Source organism: Hirundo rustica, chromosome 21 (assembly GCF_015227805.2).
Source record: "Hirundo rustica isolate bHirRus1 chromosome 21, bHirRus1.pri.v3, whole genome shotgun sequence".
NCBI classification, from domain to species: Eukaryota; Metazoa; Chordata; class Aves; order Passeriformes; family Hirundinidae; genus Hirundo; species Hirundo rustica.
Window position 1 is genome coordinate 3,426,939 of NC_053470.1, and position 23,067 is coordinate 3,450,005.

A 23,067-nucleotide genomic window follows, 5' to 3' on the forward strand; every position below is an offset into this window, starting at 1 on the left:
TTTTTTTACCTCCACTCTTGTTTTCATGATCTCTCCCCCACCCACAGCCAATGCTGTGCATTCCTTTTGCCAGAAACATCGAGCACATTCAGAGGCTGATGTTGAAGCTCTTCCTCTACTCCCAGCAGGTCACCCCATGGAATCCCTTGGATTTTACCCTCCCTGGTTTTACACTTTTGGGCACTGCTGTACATTACCAGAAGGAGAGATGGTCTCAAGGCAAGACAGCAAATCTCTCATTGGCTTTTTGCCTGCGGGGGGGGAACAGGTTTTATGAGGGATTTGTCACTGCTGAGGAATCTCTCAGTGGGATTTTGGATCTAAAAGACAGGGCCCTGGCCTCCAGGGTGTCTGGGGATGTCAATGCCTGCTCTTTCCCCATGGATTCATGGTTCTGGAGGGGCAGGAAGGATATCTACCACCAGTAGGTCCCATGGAGACTGCAGCTGCTCTCCAAGGAGGTCCGTCTGGCAGACAACAGTTCCTTGGGTGTGACAGGTCTCCTACATTTCCCCACACTCCTTTAGGGAGTGCTTTGCTCTTTTTACACCACTGAGCCCATGCACAGAATGAGATTTTGCCTAGCCCTGGTATGGTTTCCTTCCACCCACACCACACCCCGTGCAAAGAGGACAATGAGGACTTCCAGGCTCCTCTCCTGGCATCCTCATCCATCTGGACAACTGAACTTGAAACATTTATTTAAGAAAGGGGAATAACTGGAACATCCTGAGGAAAATGGCAAGCTGCAGGAAGCTCTCACCGGGATGGTGAAATGGAGGACAGCACAAAGGTAGAACGGAACACCTGAGGAAGGGAACAACCACAGCACAGCTCTTGGGAAGACTTTTGGAATATCCAAACCTGCTGAGTGAGGAGCCAGGAGCCACAGCCCTTTGCAGAGCAGGCAGAGCTGACCTCTGCTCCTGCCAGCACGGCTCTTTGCAGACACGCAGGTTTCCCCGCTAACAGCAGCCCCAGCCCCAGCCTGTCGTCGCAGGAAGCCTCCCCACGGATCCGAACAGTCACAGAACATTTTCTCAAGCAGACCGTGCCTGCTCCTGAGGCAGCGCTGAGCGATCCTTCTGAAGGAACAGCGCTTTCCCAGGGCAGATGTAACACCCGTTCTGTGACCGCTCCGGGGGAAGCAGAGCTAAGGAGCACCATCGGTGAGGCACGCTGGATCACCTAATCTATCTCACGGGTATCTTTAATGGATTAGTCGGTATCAGAGTGGGATATTGCAAATGTCCCGTGGAAATTCGGAAGTGAGAGAGAACAATCAGCTGGCTGCAAAAACAGTGTAAAGGTTGTCCCAGAGGGATTGAAGGATCACAGAGGAAGCTAAATCAAGGCTGATTTAAAAAGATGTTGGTAGACAGCTACCCAAGCTGAATAAAAACAAGGTCTCAAAAGTACAGGCTCAAAAATGGAATGAGAGAGTAGAGACCAAACCTGACAGCTGGACTGCCAGTGGATCCAGTCCAGCAGAGCACCTGTACACACACACACAGGGCTCTCAGCATTAAAAAAAGTTACTGACTACTCAGAACCTCATCTGTTCTTGGAAGAGGCCTAGGTCAATGTCCAGGAGATAGATTTTTGAAGCTGTTTCATCTTCAGTGATGAAAACAGTCTTCCAACAGCTTCTGCCTGTGAATCTCTTGCCCAGGTGAGGCACATTTGGTAAGGTCACGGCAGAGCAAGAGGAAATTAAGTTCTCAGGTTTGTCAAGCTCTAATTTAGAGACACACAACTGCATCACCTCACCAGAACTGACCATCGCCAACCTGATCCTAGCAATCAACCCTTTGCCAAGAGGAATGTGTGCCAGCTCCATCCATCCCTTAAAGCTTTGCAGGGCTGCCACTGCCACTGGAGTCTTTGTTGGAGCAGGGACACTGCAGAAGGTGGACCCAGACCTGACCCTCGGGAGATGAAGGCAGTGCTCCACCTGTTGTGTTCCTCTGAGGAATGGTTTTTCCCCTCAGAGTCCCCCTGAAACCTGTGCTATGTAGTTCAACCCTTTTTCCCTATCATACCTACTCCTGACCCTATTGGCTCAGGGCCAATATCTTTCCTTGGCCCAAAACTAGATATACCCCTGTTTCTTCCTGGTTCGCTCTCTCTCTCCTCGGCCTCCTGGAACATCACATCGAGAATAAAGCTTGGACGGAAGCTGGGGGTGAGAGCCACTCTTTTGAAATCTCTATTCTGTCTCTCTGAAATATATTTCCCTAAAACCCCTGAATAACTGAGCTAGCGAGAGCCGGGGGGTGGCTAGAGGGAAGTATATTTTCATCCACCCTCCTGCGGGATGGGTCACCTGCCCTCCCCGCGTCCCCCAGGGCACCCACATGGACCAGCCCCGGGGCTTTGCAGCCTGCAGGGCACAGGCTTGGTGCTCCCCTGCTGGATCCCTCGCTGCAGAGCTGCCACTACGGAGTGCCACGTTTGCCTGTGTTTACACCGAGCAAACCCCAGGAGAGCAGAGGCTCCGAGCATCCCAGGTCCCTCCAGCTCTCCTCCACCAGGAGTAGTAGCAGGAGGACAGCGGGGCTCTGCCAAGCAAGTGCCTGTCGTAGACTGACAGCAAAGCGACGCAAGCCAGGCTTCTTCTCCCCAGCAGCAGCAGCGTGAAGCATTGTGCCCACGCTGATCCGCCACCCCCACAGCGCTCCACCTGAGAAGACTTCCCTCCTACCTCTGTCAGGATCCTGGCAGGCAACTGCATCTCTCCAGGGGCCCTGCCAGAGCAGCCCTGGGGCACAGCTCTGCCTGCCTGGGAAGCTCTGGTGGGCTCAGGGATAGTCCAGGCCTTTTGCTTTTACCCAGGCCCTCAGAGTTTGTGTTTGTCCCATCTCCTAGAGCCAGCCAGGGCAGTGCCAGAGCCTCTGCTCCTCCAGCTGGGGCAGGCTCAGGAGCCTTTGGTACCCTCCTGCTCCTCCTTTTCCAGACCAGCACCTGCTTTTGAAAGGGGGCAGCTCTTCAGAAGGGATTGCACACAGACAGGAAATATTTTGAGCCCCTGGGTGCAAAAGTAAGCAGGGTGTTTAACCATGTACCAGAACACACTCACCACAGGCAGCTGCCCCATCTCCAGCTCCCCAGGTCAGTCGCTGAGCAGACCAACTCCCAGGACTCATCACAGCCTCAGAAACACCTTTAACAATGCCAAATGCTCAATTTCTGCACCAGTTCTGATGCTACAAGGTCCACAGAGGCACACAGGTTTTAATTCAGGTTTAGGGCTGAATCCCAAGTGCTGGGATCCCTCCCCCAGCATCACAACACTCCTTGCAGAGCCAGGAGGTAGGAGTGCAGCAAAATACCTGGAAAACCACAGCACCACCCTCCTCTTCACAGCCAAACCACCCCCAATGGCAGGGGAGGTGCTGCTATATGAGGGACACCCATCCCATCCCATCCCATCCCATCCCATCCCATCCCATCCCATCCCATCCCATCCCATCCCATCCCATCCCACAGCATCCAGCTGATGTGTAAAGGTTCATCTTTCATGTGTTCCATGTTCTGTGCTGCCCAGGTGCAGCTCTGAGCTCACACTCAGGGTCACTCAGCTCTCTGCACACAGCAGCGACACAAAACAAATCCTTTTCCTGCTGCACACCAAGGACAACTTTCAGCCCCAAAAGCACAAACAAGGGTGGCTGGAGGGAGGAACAAGAAGGATGGGACCTCACAGCCTGGAGCTGGAATTGGACAATTAAACCCCAATATGCAAATGGACCAAAACCTATAAAAATATAAGACCTTGTGACGATTTTTCCATTTTGTGTCCATTTTGGGTCCACCCTGGGTGTAGCCCTGTCCTGCCCAAGGTGTATCCTTACAGGCCTTTCAATAAATATCTACTTTATTCTCCAGCTCTGTCCAGTCTCCGTTCCAGCTCAGCCTTCCCAAGGCATCACAGCCACTCCCTCCCTCCCCAGGACACTCCACCCCCTCAGTTCAGGTTCCAGAATGCCCACAGGGGAGGTCATTTAGGAGATTTCCCCGCCTGGCAGCTGTGGAAGTTTCTCCTGAGCTGCCCGTCGGGGTGTCTCACTTCTCACCTGCCCACCCAGGGCACAAAGGTGCCGACCCAGCTTTGCGGCGCTGGGGCTGCCCCGGCAGGTGAGCAATGAAAGTTTTCTCCGTGGAGGAGCCTCTCTCTGGTGAGCACTGGAAATGTCCTCCCACAAGAACTGCAGACCTGGCCTGCAGGAAATGACCTGTCTGGGAAAACGCTCTCGCACGTTACCAGATCCTGAGCCATCTAATCCCCTTAGCTGCAAATGAGCTGAGCCAAATTAATCTAAATGGGTTAACGCAAGCTCCTCTGTTCACATCAAATCCGTTTCTCTGCCTCAGAAGTGTTTGTAGCAACAGCAAAACACCTGGACTCGTCATTTTTATCAAAGTGACAACAACAAGGTGTTTTCTCTTGTTTCCTCCCTGTTTTCAAATTTTTTTTCGATGAGTTAGTCACACCTCCTCATCACTGTTTACAAATCCTTGTGTTTAAAGGAGGTAACTCCTGGATTGGATCCAGTTGGACATCCCCAGCATGGGGGGGAAAAAACGAAAGGAACAAGATGGCCAGGTTGGGACCTGGTGCTGAACTTGCACCATGCCCAAGGTTTATGCTCAGGGGCAGTCAGGACAATTTAAAGGACAAGTATTGAAAAAATGAAACGAGTCAGGCCTGAGAAAACCATTACATTCACATTAAATTCATATCTCAGTTAGGAATGATGAGAAACAAAGCACACACATACAAAGAAGCCTCCCCTTTCCAAATGCCATCCACAGGATAAGTTTTTATCCCTCAGTTTCTGAGGCTCTTGGGTGTGCTTTCTTCAGGTGGTCCTGCCCTTCCTCCACAGCCTGGAGGCAGGGAAGATCTTACAAAATTCAGTGGTAACCAAGAACTGCAAGAGTTTAGTAGGAAAAAGGATTCTGAGATGTTCATTTCTGAAAGATTGCCCCATGTGCTGGTGTTTCCATTATTCCAGCAAGGCTTGATTTGCAAGAATGTCCGGGACAAAAGTCGCCTTTTAGCCCAGAACCTCTTTATTAAGACATAAAACTAAGTCCCATTTGCTCACCAAAATAATTGCTTTCACTCAGGATGCATGGATGAGTGAGTCTTGCAGAGCTTTTACATATATATTCATCTCCAGCAATTCATCAACACAATAAGCACACATTATTAACTTGAGTACTCATCAATTTCTTTTTTTCTAGAGCTTCAAATACTAGCAAGGAGCTAGCGTGCAATAGGGAAGGAAAACATGTAGGGGAACTTGTGATAAATGTTCTATTTTTGCTGTGAAAGGAGGATAAGAAGAAGATTTCAGCTCATAGCCTGCCCTCTCCCTCACTTCCAAAAATTTCCTGCCAAGCTGAGATCCTTCTCCAGAGGCCAGGAGAGTGGGCTTTCCTGCAGACCTTCTCCAGGTGACATCTGTGACCTGGGTGACCTCCTCTCCTGGCCTGACAGCTTCTGGCCTTACACCCAGAGCTGTGCCACTGCCATGGGCACCCCCTTTTTTATGCATCACCCCTTGAACTGCCCAGTGCAGCCCTTGGACGTGGCTCTTCCCCTGGCACGATGTTCCCCTGGCCTGGAGACATCACCTGCTGCGGTCACACCAGCACCAAGCTCCTTAAAGGGAGCATGAATCATCTCAGAGTGTAAGAGAAGAGCAAGAAGTACTCCGGGGGGCTGAGGGGATGTGTTTGGAAAGATCTGCTGGCCAGAAAACCCATCCTGGCTCTGCAGCACAGAGCTGTGGAGGAGGAAGGGGCGCTTTGGTGTTCTCCCAGGGTGGTGACAGAGTGTCCCAGGGACCGAGGCAGTCACCCTATTTCTTCCCCTGCTCTTGGGCTGTGTCACAAAGGGCCACCGTGGCTGTCGGTGGCTGGAATGGCTGTGCAGGCTCAGGGTGAGCCTCACCTGGGGACAGGGAGGGCTCTGGAGTCCCCTGCTGCTGACAGCTCCTGGGACATTCACTGCAGAAGCCCAAGAGTGAAAGCTGAAAGCAGCGCAGGACACCCTGCCCTTTTTAAGGTTTTTCCTACTCTGTGACACGATCATACACGGTAAATATATTTTCAGCCGCACGCAGTGGTTTTTAAAACATCTTGCCAGCGATGAGATTCACAGAATTTCAGGTTTTCTCGGAAGAGGTGCTGAGGAAAGTCCTTCTGCTTCATCCACCAGAAGAGGAACTATTTGTGAGCAAGATTAATGCCCACTAATTAAGAGCCTTTCCTATGGCTATACCACGGCATTTCTCTGCAGCACAAAGTGGCCCCACCTGAATGTTCCCTGTGGGGATTCCACAGGACACCACAGCTGAAGGAAAGCTCCCAGTGTGGTGACCAAGCAATGCCCAGAGATCAGGAGGTGCTTAGGTCTGTTCTCGCAAGTAAAGAGAACAACAGGAAGCAGAGATTCCCACTGCCCTCCCTGGTGCTGCTGTGGGTTTTCAGCATCATCCCCCAAAAATCTTCCCGCTCTGGGCGTCCCCGAGGTGTAAAATGGCCCCGGTGGTGGCCCGTCCTCCCCCAGGGGGTGGGGAAGATTTGTTAGTCAAGATTTGCACAGCGCAGGAGCCTCGCTGGTATCTGTCACACAGAGCCCCTAAGACCGTCCGAGAACAAATTATACTGGTGCAAACTCCACATCACATCCAGCTCAGCCCTGGTTTGAGAATCCTTTTTGGCGAGTGATGATGTCCAGGGCAGAGAGAGCACAGCTTGATTTCCAGAGCCCAGGCTGAGCTGGCAGAGCTGGCAGGTAGAAATATCTTGTTTTGACTGGTAAACTGAGCAAGTTTGACATGGAAACCACTGAGGGAGAATAAATATGGAACAACAAGATGTAATTTTACAGAGTCTCTCCTCTCTAGAGCTACACTCGGAGCCATCCCAGAGCTGAACTAAGAGGTCCTGAGGTCTAGGGAGGGGAATTCTGGATGCAGTGGGTCGGGCTGAGGCTCACCCCTGTCACAAGCACAATTATTTAACAGCACTATTCCTGCAGGACTGCAAAGAGCAGGAGAAACAGGAAGGGGAGGGGGGAAAGATCAGAGGGAAAAAAGAGTTTTTAGCCGTGACACAGAACCAGGGATAAATGCCACAACCAGAAAAACAGCCTGTAGGAACGGCGTGATCAGCGCTTCCCAAGCCAGGCTGGAATTGCTGCTCTGCTCACAGCAAACAGAGCTGCTCCCACATCCCAGCGGGAAGGGAGAGGAGCTCTGCATCCCTCCATCTCTTGGGAGCAGGATCAAACCCTGCATCTCCAGAAAAGCCGTTTGACTGACCTGTCAAACCCGTGCTCTTGGGCTCCACCATCCAACCCTGCCCTCTCTCACACGGGAGATGTGAATTCCTCTGAAAGACCTCGTGCCTTCATTAAACACATCTTTTGTCTTCTCCATGTTTCTGGTCATGCTTTAACAAGTGCATGACGCTTCACATGAAATGCCAAGATATAAAAACCTCCAGCAAGGGCTCTCTGCAAGAATGGATTTTACGGCTCTCTGCAAGAATGGATTTTACAGATCCAAACCCTGTCAGTACCACCGAAAAACCCTCTAACATCCAGCCAGCCTGACACTGCATCACCCTCCAACTCTTTTTCTTTGAACCAGACACAGGTGAGAAAAGTGACATGCACACACAGAGTCTCTTTCACACAGCATTAAAACCACAGCACATTCCTTGGCTTTTCCACTTTGTGTCATATGGATTAAAAATACTTCTCTGCCTAAGTGGGATACTGGGAGTCTTAGGAGATGAACAATGCAGGTATGTAAAGCTGCTCTGATGAACAGCTCCAGGGCGATGGGAATGTATTTTGAGTAATCAAAAGGACTTCTGCTAATGGATTTTACACTCCTTTCACATTTTGCTTTCAGTGGCAGTCCCTCAAAGGCAGGTTTACTGGCAGGAATAATCTCAGAAATGGTGAGCATTACGTGGATGTTTGTCAGGGAGCAACATGGGTCCAGGTGATGTGGCAAACATCCTCCAGAGTGGCTGTAAACAACAATCTGCTTTTAGTCAGTTAGTTAATTAAGAAGTATTGGAATTATTCTGCTAATCAGTAACGCGAATGCGTTGCATCTTGATGTAAAAAAAAATCTGTGACTAAGGGTGGAGGCAAAATCCCTGGAATGAAAGCTTAGTTAAGATGATGATGACATCTTGGTTTTGAGAGAGATCCCTGGAATGAAAGCTCAGTTAAGATGATGATGACATCTTGGTTCTGAGAGAGATCTCTGAGGGGTCCTTGCTAGCCCAGTGCCCTGCCATGGACTGGAAGAGCAGCTGTGTCAGAGCTGCAGGGAGACACTGTGCCAGGCAAGGGGGAAAGGAAGGAGAAGTGCAGCCAGGTGCATTTATCCCACACAGGCTTGGGCATAAGCGTGAGAATGGACATCTCCCCCATTTCCAGTGGGAGTACCCTGGAATGGACAACAGCAAAACTCCGAGCTCCCCGCTGAACACCAAATCCTGAAAAGCAGGCACAGCTCTGTGGCAGGCACAAAGCTTGCTCAGAAACCCGAGGTCAGTTTTTGGGCTGAGACTCAGGGGAACTCATCTCCATTGTTGTCTTCTCCCCAAATCTGCCTCCACTGCTCTGTGCCAGGGATACCTGTCTGGGAAGGAGGATAATAAGGGTGGCCACACACGAATGCACAAGGGTGTTCAATGGCAGCCAAAGGTTCACAAGCTCTGTCACACTGGAGGAAGGGCCTGGTCTAATATCCTAAAATATTATTGCCCTCAAGAACAAAATCATGAGGAAAACAAAATGGATGAAGGTTAGGTGGAAGGATGCCCACTGCTGAATGGATGTTATGGAGCCAGTTCTTAATTAAACTGTCCCCAGCTCATTCCTTTTCCTTGATTGATAGAGGATGGATTTGCAGGCGGGCAGCACTGACAGTGGGGTCCCTGCCTGCCCTGCAGTGAGTCGGGGGGAGGCCCACCAGGAAGGGAAGATGTTTTTGTGGCTGAGCCTGTTCCTCAGGACTGGATGTGCCACAGGGCTCCTGCATGCTCTGTCCTGCCCCAGCCACCTGAAGCTGAGGGGTTTTGGTGAACTCTGTCTCTCTCTCAGGGCACTGGGGCTGAGCGCTCACAGCTATGGCTGAAATCCATGGGAGCTGTGTTCCAAACAGGCTCCAGTGCTGCCGAGCATCCTGGAAAACCACACCTTCACTGGGGCTTCTTGGGGGAGAGGTGTGAACACCTGCTGTCCTGGTGTGCTTGACAGCAGTCATAAAAACAGCTGCTGCTGTGTGGAGAGCGGGTCTGGGCACAAAACATCCAGGAAAGGGCAAGTCCAAGGTGGACTTCGGGTGCTCAGTCCCGGGCTTTGCATCAGACAATCACCTCAACCCACCCTCATCGCCTGCTGTGGCCACCTCAGCTGTCCCCACGGCCGTGTCCCTCTCTGGAGGGAAGGGAATGAGAGAAATCAGCTCCACGTGTAAATGGCACCTGGGTGTGCTCTGCAGGGCCGCTCAGGAGGAGGCAGCTCTTGGACCTTGCCTCCTGGTGCACCCTCCCAAAGGGACCAAATGTAGATCCCCGGAGAAACCCCAGTTCTGGCTTTTTCTGAAGTCTTTGTGCGCCTGACTTTGCAGCCTCCAAGTCCTCTTGGCAGCATGTATTTCGTATAAAAAGAGCAAAGTGAAAAAAAATAGAAATTCCGTCATGTGGCAATGTGTTAACATCCACATATGTCCCAAGAAGGACGGGATCCTTTCATTTCCTGCCACTTCAGTTAATGAAGTAAGACACAACAGCAGGAGGTTGTCATCCTCCTTCTGGATTAGCCCTAGAGAGGACGTGACCCATGGTCTGGAGCCAGAAGTCACATAAACTGGGGAGGAAGTGAGGGCTGCACAGCTGCAGCTGGTTTTACTGACCAAGAATGGCCTTTTCTTAATGCTCTTCATTCAGGAAGGGAAGTGGGACTGCTGACAGCCCCAGTAGGTATCCACCTTTCCTTTGGCCTCCAGTGACGCTGGGGTTTACAGACTGCCCTGACAGCTCCTGTCTCTCCTTCCTCGATCAACTCCTTTCCCCAGCCTGATCCATAATTACCCCTCTGCTTTCAAACCCAGAGCTGCTCTTCTGCCCAGCCACGGCATGGGGACAGAAGGGTGACGTTTTCTGGCACAGCCAGGCTCTGTGAAGAGCAGCATTTCAGGTTCAGCCCGTGCCCAACGCTGGGCAAGTCCTCCTGCGGGCAGGGAAGGAGCTGGTGGGACGAGATCCTCCCTGCTAAATCTCAATTCCCTGCCCCAAAAGACTGACTCGAGGCATCTCAGAAGAGAAAGGAAAATTGAATCTGGATGCTCTGAGATTTAAATATTTTTTTTTGCCACAGAAGAGAAGGGGAAATCTGAGAACTGAAGCCTGGAAAAGAAGGAGAGCAGCTCCTGTGTCCCCTCAGACGGGCAGCACAGGGCCGGCGCCCGCTGCGCTCCTCCAGCCCCACACCCTGGTCCTGCTGCAGCTGCATCGCTGCTCTGAGGCGCTGCCCCAGCACCAGAGGCAGTGGGGACACAGCCCTTGTGCCAGGGCTGGTGGCCTCGAGGACCTGCCTGCTCCGCACGCACAGGGGCCAGCCCTGCAGTAGGTACCGCCGGTTTCATCCCCCAACGTTTTAGGACAGGGAAAAAAAAAAAAAAAAAAAAAAATACCCAGCACGTACACGCTTTGGCTTGCTCTCAGAAATTTCTGAATCATTTTTCCTAAAATTTCTGCTCACCCCCCCCACTTCAAAAATCCAAAGCAAGCTAGCTGCCTTGGAAAAAAAACCAAAAACCCACAACCTGACATGCAGTGGAAAACAGGGAGGTTTTTGGGAAGGCTTTAACAGTACCACCAGCCTTGAGCATGGAAGAAACCAAATTCCCGTTCCTTCCAGCACAGGACCACTAAGAGCACAGCTGTTTCCCAGGCACACGGGGCTGGTGGGCCAGGGAAACAACACAAGCCCCAACACTGCTGCATCGCTGCCAGCCGGCGCAGCCGCTCAGCCCCGCCAGTTTTGGAGCCCTGAACCACTGACGATGCTTTCACTGCAACGCTTTATGCATCAGCAATCATTTATTTTTACAATTCTGGCTTTCAAGTGGTGCTGTTATACGGGGAAAGGCTGAGGATCTCACCCCCAGCTCCACAGAATTTGGAATAAACAGGACATGGGAGCAGGGCTGGGTGCCCAGGAGGGAGGAGGTGTGACGGAGCAGAGAGGAGCTGAGAGCAGGAGGGGCAGGGGACAGCAAGGGGGAAGGCCAAGATATTGCTGCAAAGAGGGGTTTGGATATCCCAAATGAGGGCGACGAGAGCTGGGAAGCCTCGTCCATGACACAAAGCAGATGAGGAGCAGGACACAGGCTCATTTCAACCCAAGACCCCTTAAATGCTCATTTTCCTTAGGGAAGTTTGAACTAAAAAAGGGGTGGGGAAAGCTGCTGGATCCACGCAGGATTTACTGTGCAATCCCAAGGGCTTCACGGCCATTCTGTTTCCAGCGGGCATTTCCAGACACCCGCATACCCCCCAGGAGGAACACCAGGAGCCCTTCGCTCCAGGAGGCCTGGCAGCGAGGAGCAGAGAGTGCCCTCACCTTGCTTTTGGCTACCAAGACCTGCAAATGATGCTGGAAAACCATAAAGAGCCATCTGCTTGGAACTCTTGTAAAGTTTCGGGCTGGAAACATTGCACCAACGGAGAGCAGCTGAGTCACTGAGCTCAAGTGGGATCTTCCTGCCATTCCTTCATTGCCTCCTCTACCCCGGGGCAATATGATCTTAGTTTGCTTTCTTTTCCCTTTTTTCTTTTTTTTTTTCCTTTTTTTTTTTTTTTTTTTTTTTTTTTTTTTTTTTTTTTTTTTCTCCTGTGGAGCTAATGCTTCTGAAAGCGAGTGCCTAAGAGCACTTAGAGGAGCCAGGGTGCTGCTCTGAAAGCTCCCTGCCCATGGCTCTGCAATGATTCCCAGACATCACCTGCAGCATCCCCTGCTCACCCAGCCCTAAGCCATGAACGTCCCGCTTGCCTCACGGTGTAATTAGTGCGCTCTATAAATCACCCCCCGGGCTGTCCATCCCTCAGGGCCAGCTGGATGGCACCCACCTGTGATTTGATGTCCCCTTGTGCTGTCCCAAAGCTCAAAGCCCTCTCTCTGCCTCGTTGGTGGTACCAGCACAAGGATCTCCCTCTTGGTGGCCTGGCTGCATCTCGCTCCCCACTGCACACCCCTCCTGAAGGCCGCTCCAGATCCCTTCCACGGCCCTGGCCAGACCCTTTGGACTTGTTTGCCATGACCCCTCCTGTCCTCTCAGCCCCAGGCCCTGTCCTGTAGCAGCCCTGTGGTCCCTGTCACTGTCCCACATCTCTCCAGCCTGGGTTCAGTCCCTCAGGCTGCTCCCACCTAACCGGCGTGGCTCGCCGGTGGAGCTGCTCCCAGATTTTTCCGTCGTGTCCACACGGCTCCAGCTTTTCCTTTCGGTGTCCCCCCACTCCTCCGAGCTCCCCAGGTGAGCACATGGAGCTCGCTGCCACGGCACCAGCCCCAGGAGCCGACCTGCTCCTCGGCCTAATGGGTTTCCAAGGGGGTGGGGGAGAGGGAGGAGAGCGAGTGGTTGATGCTTCTCAGCCACTCAGCTCGGCCCAGAGCTAACGAGGCATCTCAAAATTAAAAAGTGAACTGCAATCCCCAGCAGGCCTGTCCTCCTTTTGGCATCAAGCGGAGTTCTCTTTCTCTTTTTCAAAGAAAAAAATAAAATAAAATAAAATAAAATAAAATAGGACTGGGGAGCCGCGAGTTGTACTTGGAGCGGTGGAAGCACAACATCCTGGGCAGGGTGGGGGTGCTGGGATGAGCCCTGGGGGTTTTTTAGGAAGACTGTGAGGGGCAAGAACAGCATCATCATGGCAAGAGGTACATGGGAACAGGTTCTTCCATGTGCCCTCGCATCCAAAGGATCCCGGTTCCTCCTGCTCCACAGGCAGGAGTGAACGGAGGAGGCACCCCAGGTGGTGGAGGTGGGACACTGTCCACAAGGCTGAGAGGGTGGGGACAGCGCAGGGTGACTGCCACTGATGGGGATGGCAAGAAGGAAACCACTCTGCTGCAGGAGGAAAACGTGGGGAAAGCAGGCAGGAAAGAGCAGGGAAGGGAGGAAGGGAAGTTCATCACGTTGTGGGGTGCAGGTGTGGGGACCTGCTGTGCCCACACCTCTGGGAAACCCAGCACTGGCTGCTGTGACCTTCCTGCCCCCCGTGCCTCCTCCTTGAGCCACAGAGAGCCCAAAGCTCTGGCTTTAGGGGCACAGCTCACCCAGCTTCACGGGCAGCTGAGCGGCAGCTGCTTTGCTCCAGTCCTCTCCGCTGGGGCAGGCAGCTGTCTGTCCAGCCAGACCCCCTGGTCACCCCTGGCCCGCCCTGAGACGGCTCCATGGCATTCCTTTAGGGCACAGGGCTCCCAGCAGGACCTGCCACCCCTCCAGGGTGCCACCTTGGCCATTCCCAGCTCACCCCAAGTGGTGTTCCCAGGATGAGAGCACAGCGGGTGGTGGGATCGCCTCCCCCCCAGAGAGAGCTCGCACTCTTTATCCCTGGCTGGAAGGCAGAGGAGGGGCGGCAGGACAGTCCAGGTGGGGCACAGGGCAGTCCTGGAGAACAGCCCAGTCCTCAGGATACTGGAGCTGGAGCTCAGTCCAGTCCCACACGCCCCTGGGAGACGGCAGGGCTGCACACACACACACACAGCTCCCAGGGCTTTGCCCAAGCCGTGCCTTTTCCATAGAATCACAGAACACCTGGGAAGGGACCCACAAGGATCATCCAGTCCAACTCCTGACCCTGTCCAGGGCACCCCAACAACCCCAGCCTGTGCCTGAGAGCATTGTACAACAGCTCCTGGAGCTCTGGCAGCCCTGGGGAGCCTATTCCAAGTTCCAATCACCCCCTGGGAAAAGAACCTTTTCCTAATACCCAACCTGAGCCTCCCCTGACACAACTGTTCCTGCTGTTCCCGTGGGCCCTACGGCTGCACACAACTTACTGGGGAAAATTCACCCTGCCACAGGGATAGACACCTCCTGGCACGATCCCACTGGATTTCACCTGGAAATGGCTTTGATCCAAAACCCCAGAGAACCGGTGAGCTGTGGGTACAGCGGTGGTACAAGGAAACCTCCACCCCTTTCCCCTGGCCTTATAACACCAACGATCTCCAGCTTCCAGACTCTCGTGCCAGCCTAGCTGGAATTGCTGCAGGATTTTTTCCTGGATAAGCTTGTCCCCAGGGGAGGGAGCCAGGGGTGCTGATAGTTTGGGCATCCCTGCACCAGGAGCACCAAGGCGCTCCCCGCCAGGACCTTGCTTTCATGAGCAAGGGGAAGGACAAGAAAGGGTGAAGGGCAACAGTGAGACGATTGCAGGGAAAAGGGTTATGGCCATAATTCTATTTCTTTGCCGGAGTGAAGAGAAATGCAGCTTTGCACCGTGAGAATTCAGAGTAAAATCAAATCAAACGCCACGGCTGCCCAGCCCCGTCCATCCTGCAGCCCGGCAGGACGCAGCGCCTGCCCGGCCCAGCCCCAGATCTGGCAGGGTCAGTGGAGCCCTGCACTGAAGGAAGGGCTGGGCCCTCTCCTGGGTGCCCTGGGGACCTGGAATCAGGAAACAAAAGCTGCTGGACCCCCACCCCACCGCTGCCTCTGCTCCGTGACTCTGCGGAGCCAGCTCGCCTCCCGCTTCACTGTGTCACAGCCGCCGCCGTGGCTCCACACCGCGCTTCCCTTCCAGTTTTATGTCATCTCCACGGTTCTCCCCCTCATAAAATGTGACTGCACCAATCCCCGTGGTCAGGGCTGGCCAGGCAATAGGGACATTTGACGTTTGCCGGGCAGAGCCTTTAAATCAAAGCCAGCCATATCCCACCTCCAAGGGAGAGAGGGAAGATTTGGAAGCCCTGTCTGCCTGCAGAATGCTGCACCCCAAGTGTCTCCCCACTGCACTGGCTGACCTCCCAGAGGCTCCTGAGCACTACGGAGGGATGGGGGTCATCTCCCCCACCCCAGAGCCCTCCCTGAGGCCGGGGTCCAGCCGCCTTTGCTGCCACCTGAAAGCCCCTGCTCCACCACAGGGTGGGACAAGGAGATGAGGGCGGTGGGGACGGCGTTTGTGGGGAGGGAAGGGAGTGCCTGCTGAAGGGTACGGCGCTTGGGGCAGTCTGGGTGAGGCACAGGGAAACCAGAGGTTTCATGGAGAGACGGGTTTGGCCGTGGGAAGCAGCGATTCACAGGGGTGCCTTCAAAACCTGATGAAATCAGTGAGGATATTCCTCCACTCCCAGCTTCTAGGAACTATGGATCAGCCCTGTTAGGAGAAAACTGCTCTCTTGAACCACTAAATAATTGTCCCTGGCCTCTCTTCCCCTGACAAACAGGCATGAGCCTGTTTGCCATCAGTCCCAGGGAGAGGGACACCCTGACGTGTAGCTGTCCCCCAGCCCCACGCATCTCCCCATGAGGAGGAAATAGCAGCACCCAGAAAAAACTTAAAAAAAACAAACTTGGAAAACTGAGTTCAGAAATCCTCAAATCCCCCTCCCTGTGCTTTTCCACTGCCTGCTCCTCTCCAAGAAATGGACCTCAACTGGACGTGGGAACACCACAGTGCCCAAAAATTTTCCATATTTCATCTCCACCAGGCCCTCGTGATTCTCCTGTTTGCTCACAGCACCCAAGGGAGGAATTGAAGACCCTTGCACCTCCTGCTGAATGGCAGTCAGGCCAGGAGCTCCCCAGGGAATATTTTGTGCCTCACTGTTGCTGAGGGAGCAGCTTTGCAGGCCAACAACCCCAGCAGCAATCACCTCGACCCTCTGCGGGGAAAAGAGCCAAAATATCTGGCATTGGGAGCAGAAATGGAGGAGGGATGACTTGTTGTCTGTGATGGAGGAAAGCTTGGAGCAGAGGAAAAGCTGAGTGTCTCTGTTGTGGCAAAATATCCCCAGAAACATCACACCATGGACAACACAGCTGTCTGCAGAGATGGGTGATGGTGAAAGGAGAGGAGAAGGACAAGCAGGAAGGGTGAAAGAAATGTGTGGGAGAAGGCCATGAGGAGGTGAGGGCTGGGGTTGGACGTTCCTGAGGGGAGCACTCCCTGAGATCTGTGCGTGTTGGGAGTGGCTGAGGGACTGGTACAGACACAGAGCAATGCCTGCTCTACTGCCATCCCTGCCCCTCTGGCCATCCCTGCTCCACTGCCATCCCTGCTCCTCTGGCCATCCCTGCTCCACTGCCATCCCCGCCCCTCTGACCATCCCTGCCCCTCTGGCCATCCCTGCCCCTCTGGCCATCCCTGCCCTGCTGCCATCCCTGCTCCACTGCCATCCCTGCTCCTCTGGCCATCCCTGCTCCTCTGGCCATCCCTGCTCCACTGCCATCCCTGCTCCACTGCCATCCCCGCCCCTCTGACCATCCCTGCCCCTCTGGCCATCCCTGCCCCTCTGGCCATCCCTGCCCTGCTGCCATCCCTGCTCCACTGCCATCCCTGCTCCTCTGGCCATCCCTGCTCCTCTGGCCATCCCTGCTCCACTGCCATCCCTGCCCCTCTGGCCATCCCTGCCCCTCTGGCCATCCCTGCCCTGCTGCCATCCCTGCTCCACTGCCATCCCTGCCCTGCTGCCATCCCTGCTCCTCTGGCCATCCCTGCTCCTCTGGCCATCCCTGCTCCTCTGGCCATCCCTGCCCTGCTGCCATCCCTGCTCCTCTGGCCATCCCTGCTCCTCTGGCCATCCCTGCTCCACTGCCATCCCTGCTCCTCTGGCCATCCCTGCTCCACTGGCCATCCCTGCTCCACTGGCCATCCCTGCTCCACTGCCATCCCTGCTCCTCTGGCCATCCCTGCTCCACTGCCATCCCTGCTCCTCCAGCCGTCCCTGCTCCTCTGGCCATCCCTGCTCCTCTGCCATCCCTGCTCCTCCAGCCGTCCCTGCTCCTCTGGCCATCCCTGCTCCTCTGGCCATCCCTGCTCCACTGGCCATCCCTGCTCCACTGGCCATCCCTGCTCCACTGCCATCCCTGCTCCTCTGGCCATCCCTGCTCCACTGCCATCCCTGCTCCTCCAGCCGTCCCTGCTCCTCTGGCCATCCCTGCTCCTCTGGCCATCCCTGCTCCACTGCCATCCCTGCTCCACTGCCATCCCTGCCCCTCTGGCCATCCCTGCTCCTCTGGCCATCCCTGCCCTGCTGCCATCCCTGCCCCTCTGGCCATCCCTGCTCCTCTGGCCATCCCTGCTCCTCCAGCCATCCCTGCTCCTCCGGCCGTCCCTGCCCCGCTGCCCACGGTCAGCCCTCACCGTACCTCCGAAGTCAGGCCTGAGGCGGACGTCATAGCCCTTCAGCAGTTTGTCCACAATCTCTTTCACCACAGAAATATTTCCAGTGGAGGGGCTGAAAGACAAAAGAAGAGAGTTCTCGTCATCCCGCACGGCACCAGAGGTCCTGGCCGGGTACCTCGGCATCCTCCACAGGCCAGAACACCTCAGCCACGGGCAGAGCCTCTCTGTTTTCTCTCTCACTCGTGTTTTCCGTCCTTGGTGCAGCTCTCAGCCCCCCACCTGCCCACAAACCCCACAGGGCCCCTCAAGCCATCCTGGGAGGTGCTCTGAAGTCTCAGCAGTGTTTTGGCTCCTCTTCCGCAGCTCACCCTCACTCTGGGGCACCCCGAGCTCCGTCCCTTGGTATCCCTCTGGTGTGAGCACCCCACGTCCTGCTGCTGCCCCCCTCAATGAGCCACTGACCCACACACCTGGGGGGCTTCCCTGTGCCCTGCCCACAGAGGGGGCACCGACAGAAGTTGTCCTTTCTGTCCCCCGGGCTGTGCGTGGGGCAGCTGCCGCCTCTCTCTTGCAGGTCTCACTCCCCTCCCTCAGCCACGCTGGGCTCTCGCTCCAGCTCTTACATCACCCGGCACAGCCTTGGCACGTCCCGAGGTCCCCACTGCACAAGTGGCACCCTGCAGTGTCACACACACCCCTGTGACCTCTGCTCCTCACTGCTCCCAGGCCTTCCTCCAGGTGACTCAAGAGAAGGAGGAAACAATGCTCCTTTTTCTCCATGGCCTCAGTGCGCGGCTGAAAATTCAGTTTCTGTCACTCAGCATCACTGTGACTTCTTAGCAACGCAGATGAAGAGGCAGAGACGGGGAAGGAGAGTCCATCTTCCCCTCTGTGTGCCAGAGCAGCGATCCTTTCCCTCCCAGCCCTTTCACCTGCACACGGAGGGGGCAGATGTCCTCCCCAACACCTACAGCACGAAGGGAGTTCCTTCTAAAATCAGCCCGAGGGCCAAACCAAAGCTGAAGGTGGGAGAGCAGAAAGCAGGGGATGCTAAAAATACCGGAGCCGCTCGGTGCTGCGGGGTGTTATCAGGTTTTGTGCCTGAACACCCAGCCTCTGTGCCGCCCTCGTCCCCTGCTTTGCATGAGAATGGAGACCCCGCCGGGGACAGCTGCTGCTCTTTGCAGTCACCCACCACGACAGCGTGTCTCCCTGTCCGCACCGCCTCCCACCGCCATCCCGGTCAACCTGGAGAGCTGCACCACGGCACTGCCTCTGCCTGCCCGCCCCGTGCCCGGCTGGACACGGCTGGGGTGTCCGTGTGTCCGCACAGACAGACAGACAGACAGACAGGCGTGCCCTGCCTGTGCACACAGACAGACAGACCCAGGAGATGCACAGATGTGTGTGCACGCGTGTGACCGCATCCCAGCAGGTGTCTGGGGGTGACAGGGGGTGACTGGGGGTGCAGACCTGGCTCTGCTGGGGTGTGACGAGGTGCTGGGCTGCAGACACGATTTATGGGGAGCACAGCAGCAGGCATTTGTGGGTCCCTGAGGCTGGGTTCCCTGGTGCCCAGACTCTCCCTTGGGGGTGTGGGTGGAAGCACACGGCAGCACCGGGGAGCCTGGGCAGCTCTCGGGGCTCTGGATGCGCAGGTTCTGGATGTGCAGGAATTCCTCGGCAGGACAGGGATGTGCTGGCAGGGGAAGGGGTCTGAGCTCCGCTCCTGAGCGTGCTCCTGAGAGAGGTACAGCTCTGTACACAGCTTTAATTGCTGTGAAAAGGCCAGAGAGGTGTGCGCAGGCAGACGCTTTCACAACATGGGCTCACCAGGTCCACTTGCATCTCCAGGTTTCTCTGCAGGTGTGTGAGGTTTTGCAGCATGCAAAACTCAGTCCTGTCGCTGAGGATGGAGAGGGTGCTCCAGCATTTGTTCATCTCTAGACAGGTATGCCTCGGTACACAAATATTCATAACATGGACACCCTGCATTTCTCGGGGGATTTAGACACCTCTCTTTGGCTTCCCGCAGTGCATAGGCTCAGGAATCAGTGTTTACCTCATAAATATGAGCAGGGAATTTGAGGTAGTGACAGTAAGCAATGTGTCAGGGGCCCTGCAGGAAGGGGCAGAGTGAGAAGAGGGCCCTGGGGACTCTCTCCTCCTCACCAGCTACAAGTTGGCCTACTGAGGGAATAAACCATCATGATTAAGGACAAGGTCTTTTGCCTCCCAGTGCTCCCTCTGATCCAAAAAGCCACGTCCCTCCTGCTGAGGAGGCAAGTCATGCATTTGCCCAGCTGTGGGCGAGCAGCTGCATGCCAGCGCTATTCCTGGCAAATGTGGGTCTGCATCCTCTCGGGGAGCACATACAGCCAGCCTGTGATCTGAATTCCGGAGCGCTGTGCCCCCGATTCCGTGTCAGCGGGCATGTGCTCGGCACATCCACGTACACTCGCAGGCAAACATCTCCATACCAGCACCCCGTGCTGCTGGCTGGGGCGTGTGGGAGTAGCTGGAGGCTTGTGCACATGGAGAGTGTTTTGTCTCCGAGCTGTGCACACATACACACGCAGACTCTGGGTGGAAATCAGCGCTGGGTGCACAAACACACGTGCGAGGGCACACGTCGGAGCAGAGGGGGCTGCGGTGGGCTTTAAATGGCACACGATTGCCTGGACAGTGAGTGCTGAGCTGCCTGAGTGTGTGTGTGTGTGTGCGTGTGTGTTTATAACTGTGGGAACGCAGATCTCACATCCACAGCCCTGCAAGGACCTGTGTGTGTGTGCGTGTGTGTTTATAACTGTGGGAACGCAGATCTCACATCCAGAGCCCTGCAAGGACCTGTGTGTGTCTATAACTATGGGAACACTGATGTGACCATCCAGAGCCCTGCAAGGACCTGTGTGTGTGTGTGTGTGTGTGTGTGTTTATAACTGTGGGAATGCAGATCTCACATCCACAGCCCTGCCAAGGACCTGTGTGTGTGTGTGTGTGTGTTTATAACTGTGGGAACGCAGACCTGAGCATGCACAGCCCTGCACTGACCTGTGTGTGTTTATAACTATGGGAGCACAGATCTCACATCCAGAGCCCTGCAAGGACCTGTGTGTGTCTATAACTATGGGAACACTGATGTGACCATCCAGAGCCCTGCAAGGACCTGTGTGTGTGTGTGTGTGTGTGTGTGTGTGTGTTTATAGCTATGGGAACACAGACCCGGGCATCCACAGCCCTGCAAGGACCTGTGTGTATGATTATAACTGTGAGAACACAGATCTGGGCATCCACAGCCCTACAAGGACCTGTGTGTGTTTATAACTATGGGAACACTGATGTGACCATCCAGAGCCCTGCAAGGACCTGTGTGTGTGTGTGTGTGTGTGTGTGTTTATAACTGTGGGAACACATATCTGTGCATCTACAGCCCTGCAAGGACCTCTGTGTGTATGTTTATAATTGTGAGAACACAGATCTCACATCCAGAGCCCTGCAAGGACCTGCGTGTGTTTATAACTATGGGAACACCGAGCTCACATCCACAGCCCTGCAAGGACCTGTGCGTGTGTGTGTGTCTATAACTATGGGAATGCAGACCTGGGCATCCACAGCCCTGCAAGGACCTGTGTGTGTCTATAACCATGGGAACACAGATCTCACATCCACAGCCCGTCAAGGACCTGTGTGTGTGTTTATAACTGTGAGAACACAGACCTTACATCCAGATCTCACATCCAGAGCCCTGCAAGGACCTGTTTGTGTGTGTCTATAACTATGGAAACACAGATCTCACATCCACAGCCCGTCAAGCACCTGTGTGTGTGTTTATAACTGTGAGAACACAGACCTTACATCCAGATCTTACATCCAGAGCCCTGCAAGGACCCGTGTGTGTGTGTCTATAACTATGGGAACACAGACCCCACATCCAGAGCCCTGCAAGGACCCGCGTGTGTCGGGAGCTCGCTGCCCCCCGTGCACGGCTGAGCAGGGAGATGTCCCCGCTGCCCCGCCCGCGCAGGGACAGGCGCACCTGCCCGCAGGTGTGCGAGGGACGGACGGACGGACGGAGGGACGGAGGGACGGAGGGAGGGCGGGGAGCAGCAGCAGCAGCAGCAGCGCTGCCCCGCGTGTGCGAGCAGCGGATGAGCGAGCTCACAGGTGTGTGTGTGTGTGTGGGTGTGCGCTCTGCACCCCGCACCCCTCGGCCCGGCCGCAGGGGCTCCAGCACCTGCGGAGCGCTGCGAGCGCTCCGGGCGCAGCCGCAGCCCCGGCACGCCGGGGATGCTCGGCTCTGCCCCGGGGCCTGGCAGGGCAGGTGAAGCTGCCTCTGGAGGTGCGGAGAGACCCGCGGGCGGCTGCGCGCACGCAGGGACGGATGCGGAGGGATGGCAGGCGCGGAGGAGGGCGTTGCGCGCCCGTAAATCTGCGCGGAGGCGCGGCCGTGGGCATCGCCCGCGGAGCTCCGCAGAGCTCGCTCGGATGCGAGCGTGGCTGCGTGTGCAGGCTCGGGCACGGCCGAGGCGGCCCGTGCCGGGTGCGCAGCGCAGCTCCGGCGGCTCCATGTTCCGCGGTAAAACCCCTTCGTTTGGCCATTTTCCCCCGGCTCGGGCAGGGGGACGCGCGGGCGCGCTCCGCGAGATGGGCTCCGTCCGCAGGGGCTGCTCCGCGTCTCGTGGAACAGCATCCCTCCTCCCCCTAGATCGGGGAATAACAACAGCAGGCGGCAGGGGAAGCGATTTGGGGGAGAGAGCCCCCTCCCCTTTCCCGCACGCAGCTCGATGGAGAAAAGCCCGAGGAAGACAAACAAGCCCCGTGCCAGCCCCGCCGTCCCCGCAGCCTGGGATCGCAGTCCTTACCTTTGCGCACAGCAGGCGAGACAAAGAGCTGCTAAAGCAGAGACGATTCCACTCAATCTGTCTGCTCGAAATGTCCACATTTCCACAAAGACGAAGGGTGAAAAAAAAAATGTCTTTGGAGGGGAGGGGAAAGGAAAGATGGATCTTCTGAGATCCCCCTCCAAAAAAAGGGGGGGAGGGAAAAAAAGATACCGACCCCCCCCCCAGTTAATGATTTCCTAGAGAAAAAGAATAATGGAGAAAAACTAAAAAATGAGGGGGAAAAATACCCCCCCCACTCCTTCAGTGCCAGTCAAAGAATTCGTTTCTTCTTCCTCTCAGCATCCTCTCAACAAGAGACATCCTCTGGCAATGGAGAAAATCCCAGGAGAAAGAAAAATAAAATGCCCCGAAATGGGCTCAGCAAAATGTGAAATCGAATCTCACAGGTACGCCGCAGAAGAAGAAGGAAAAAAAAATTAAAAAAAAAAAAAAAAAAAAAAAAAAAGGAAAAAGAAAAAAGAAAAAAAACCCCCAACTCAGTGTCCCCTGAGCACTCCACTTGGATTATTTTTCCTCCTGCTCTTTTGCCATCCGGTTCTGCAGATGTTGCATGGCTCCTGCTACCCACCTTCAGAGAGGAGGAGGAGGAGGAGAAAGAGCGTGTGGTGTGTGTGTGTGTGAGAGAGAGAGGGAGGGAGGGAGGGAGGGAGGGAGGACGTGTGAGTTTTCGAGCAATATGATTTTATTCTGAATTTTACCTATTTGCTTCCCCTTTCCTCTTTATTTTCCGAGGCTGGGGTGTGGTGGGGGGGGAAGGGGAAGCCAC

At 55.0% G+C, this 23,067-nt stretch overlaps 1 protein-coding gene across 2 annotated transcripts in view; it reads right to left on the reverse strand.

Moving 5' to 3' along the window:
• LOC120762022 (gamma-aminobutyric acid receptor subunit beta-4) overlaps positions 1 to 22,795 on the reverse strand; it is a 75,792-nt gene extending 52,997 nt beyond the window's left edge. For both annotated transcript variants that reach the window (XM_040083988.2, XM_040083987.2), the window contains exons 1-2: positions 22,260 to 22,795; positions 17,421 to 17,509 (exon numbers count right to left, since the gene is read on the reverse strand). In XM_040083988.2, coding sequence (XP_039939922.1) covers positions 17,421 to 17,509; positions 22,260 to 22,339 — 169 coding nt within the window. In that variant the 5' untranslated portion in view covers positions 22,340 to 22,795. The remainder of the gene's footprint in view (positions 1 to 17,420; positions 17,510 to 22,259) is intronic.
• Between the last annotated feature and the right edge of the window lie 272 nt (positions 22,796 to 23,067).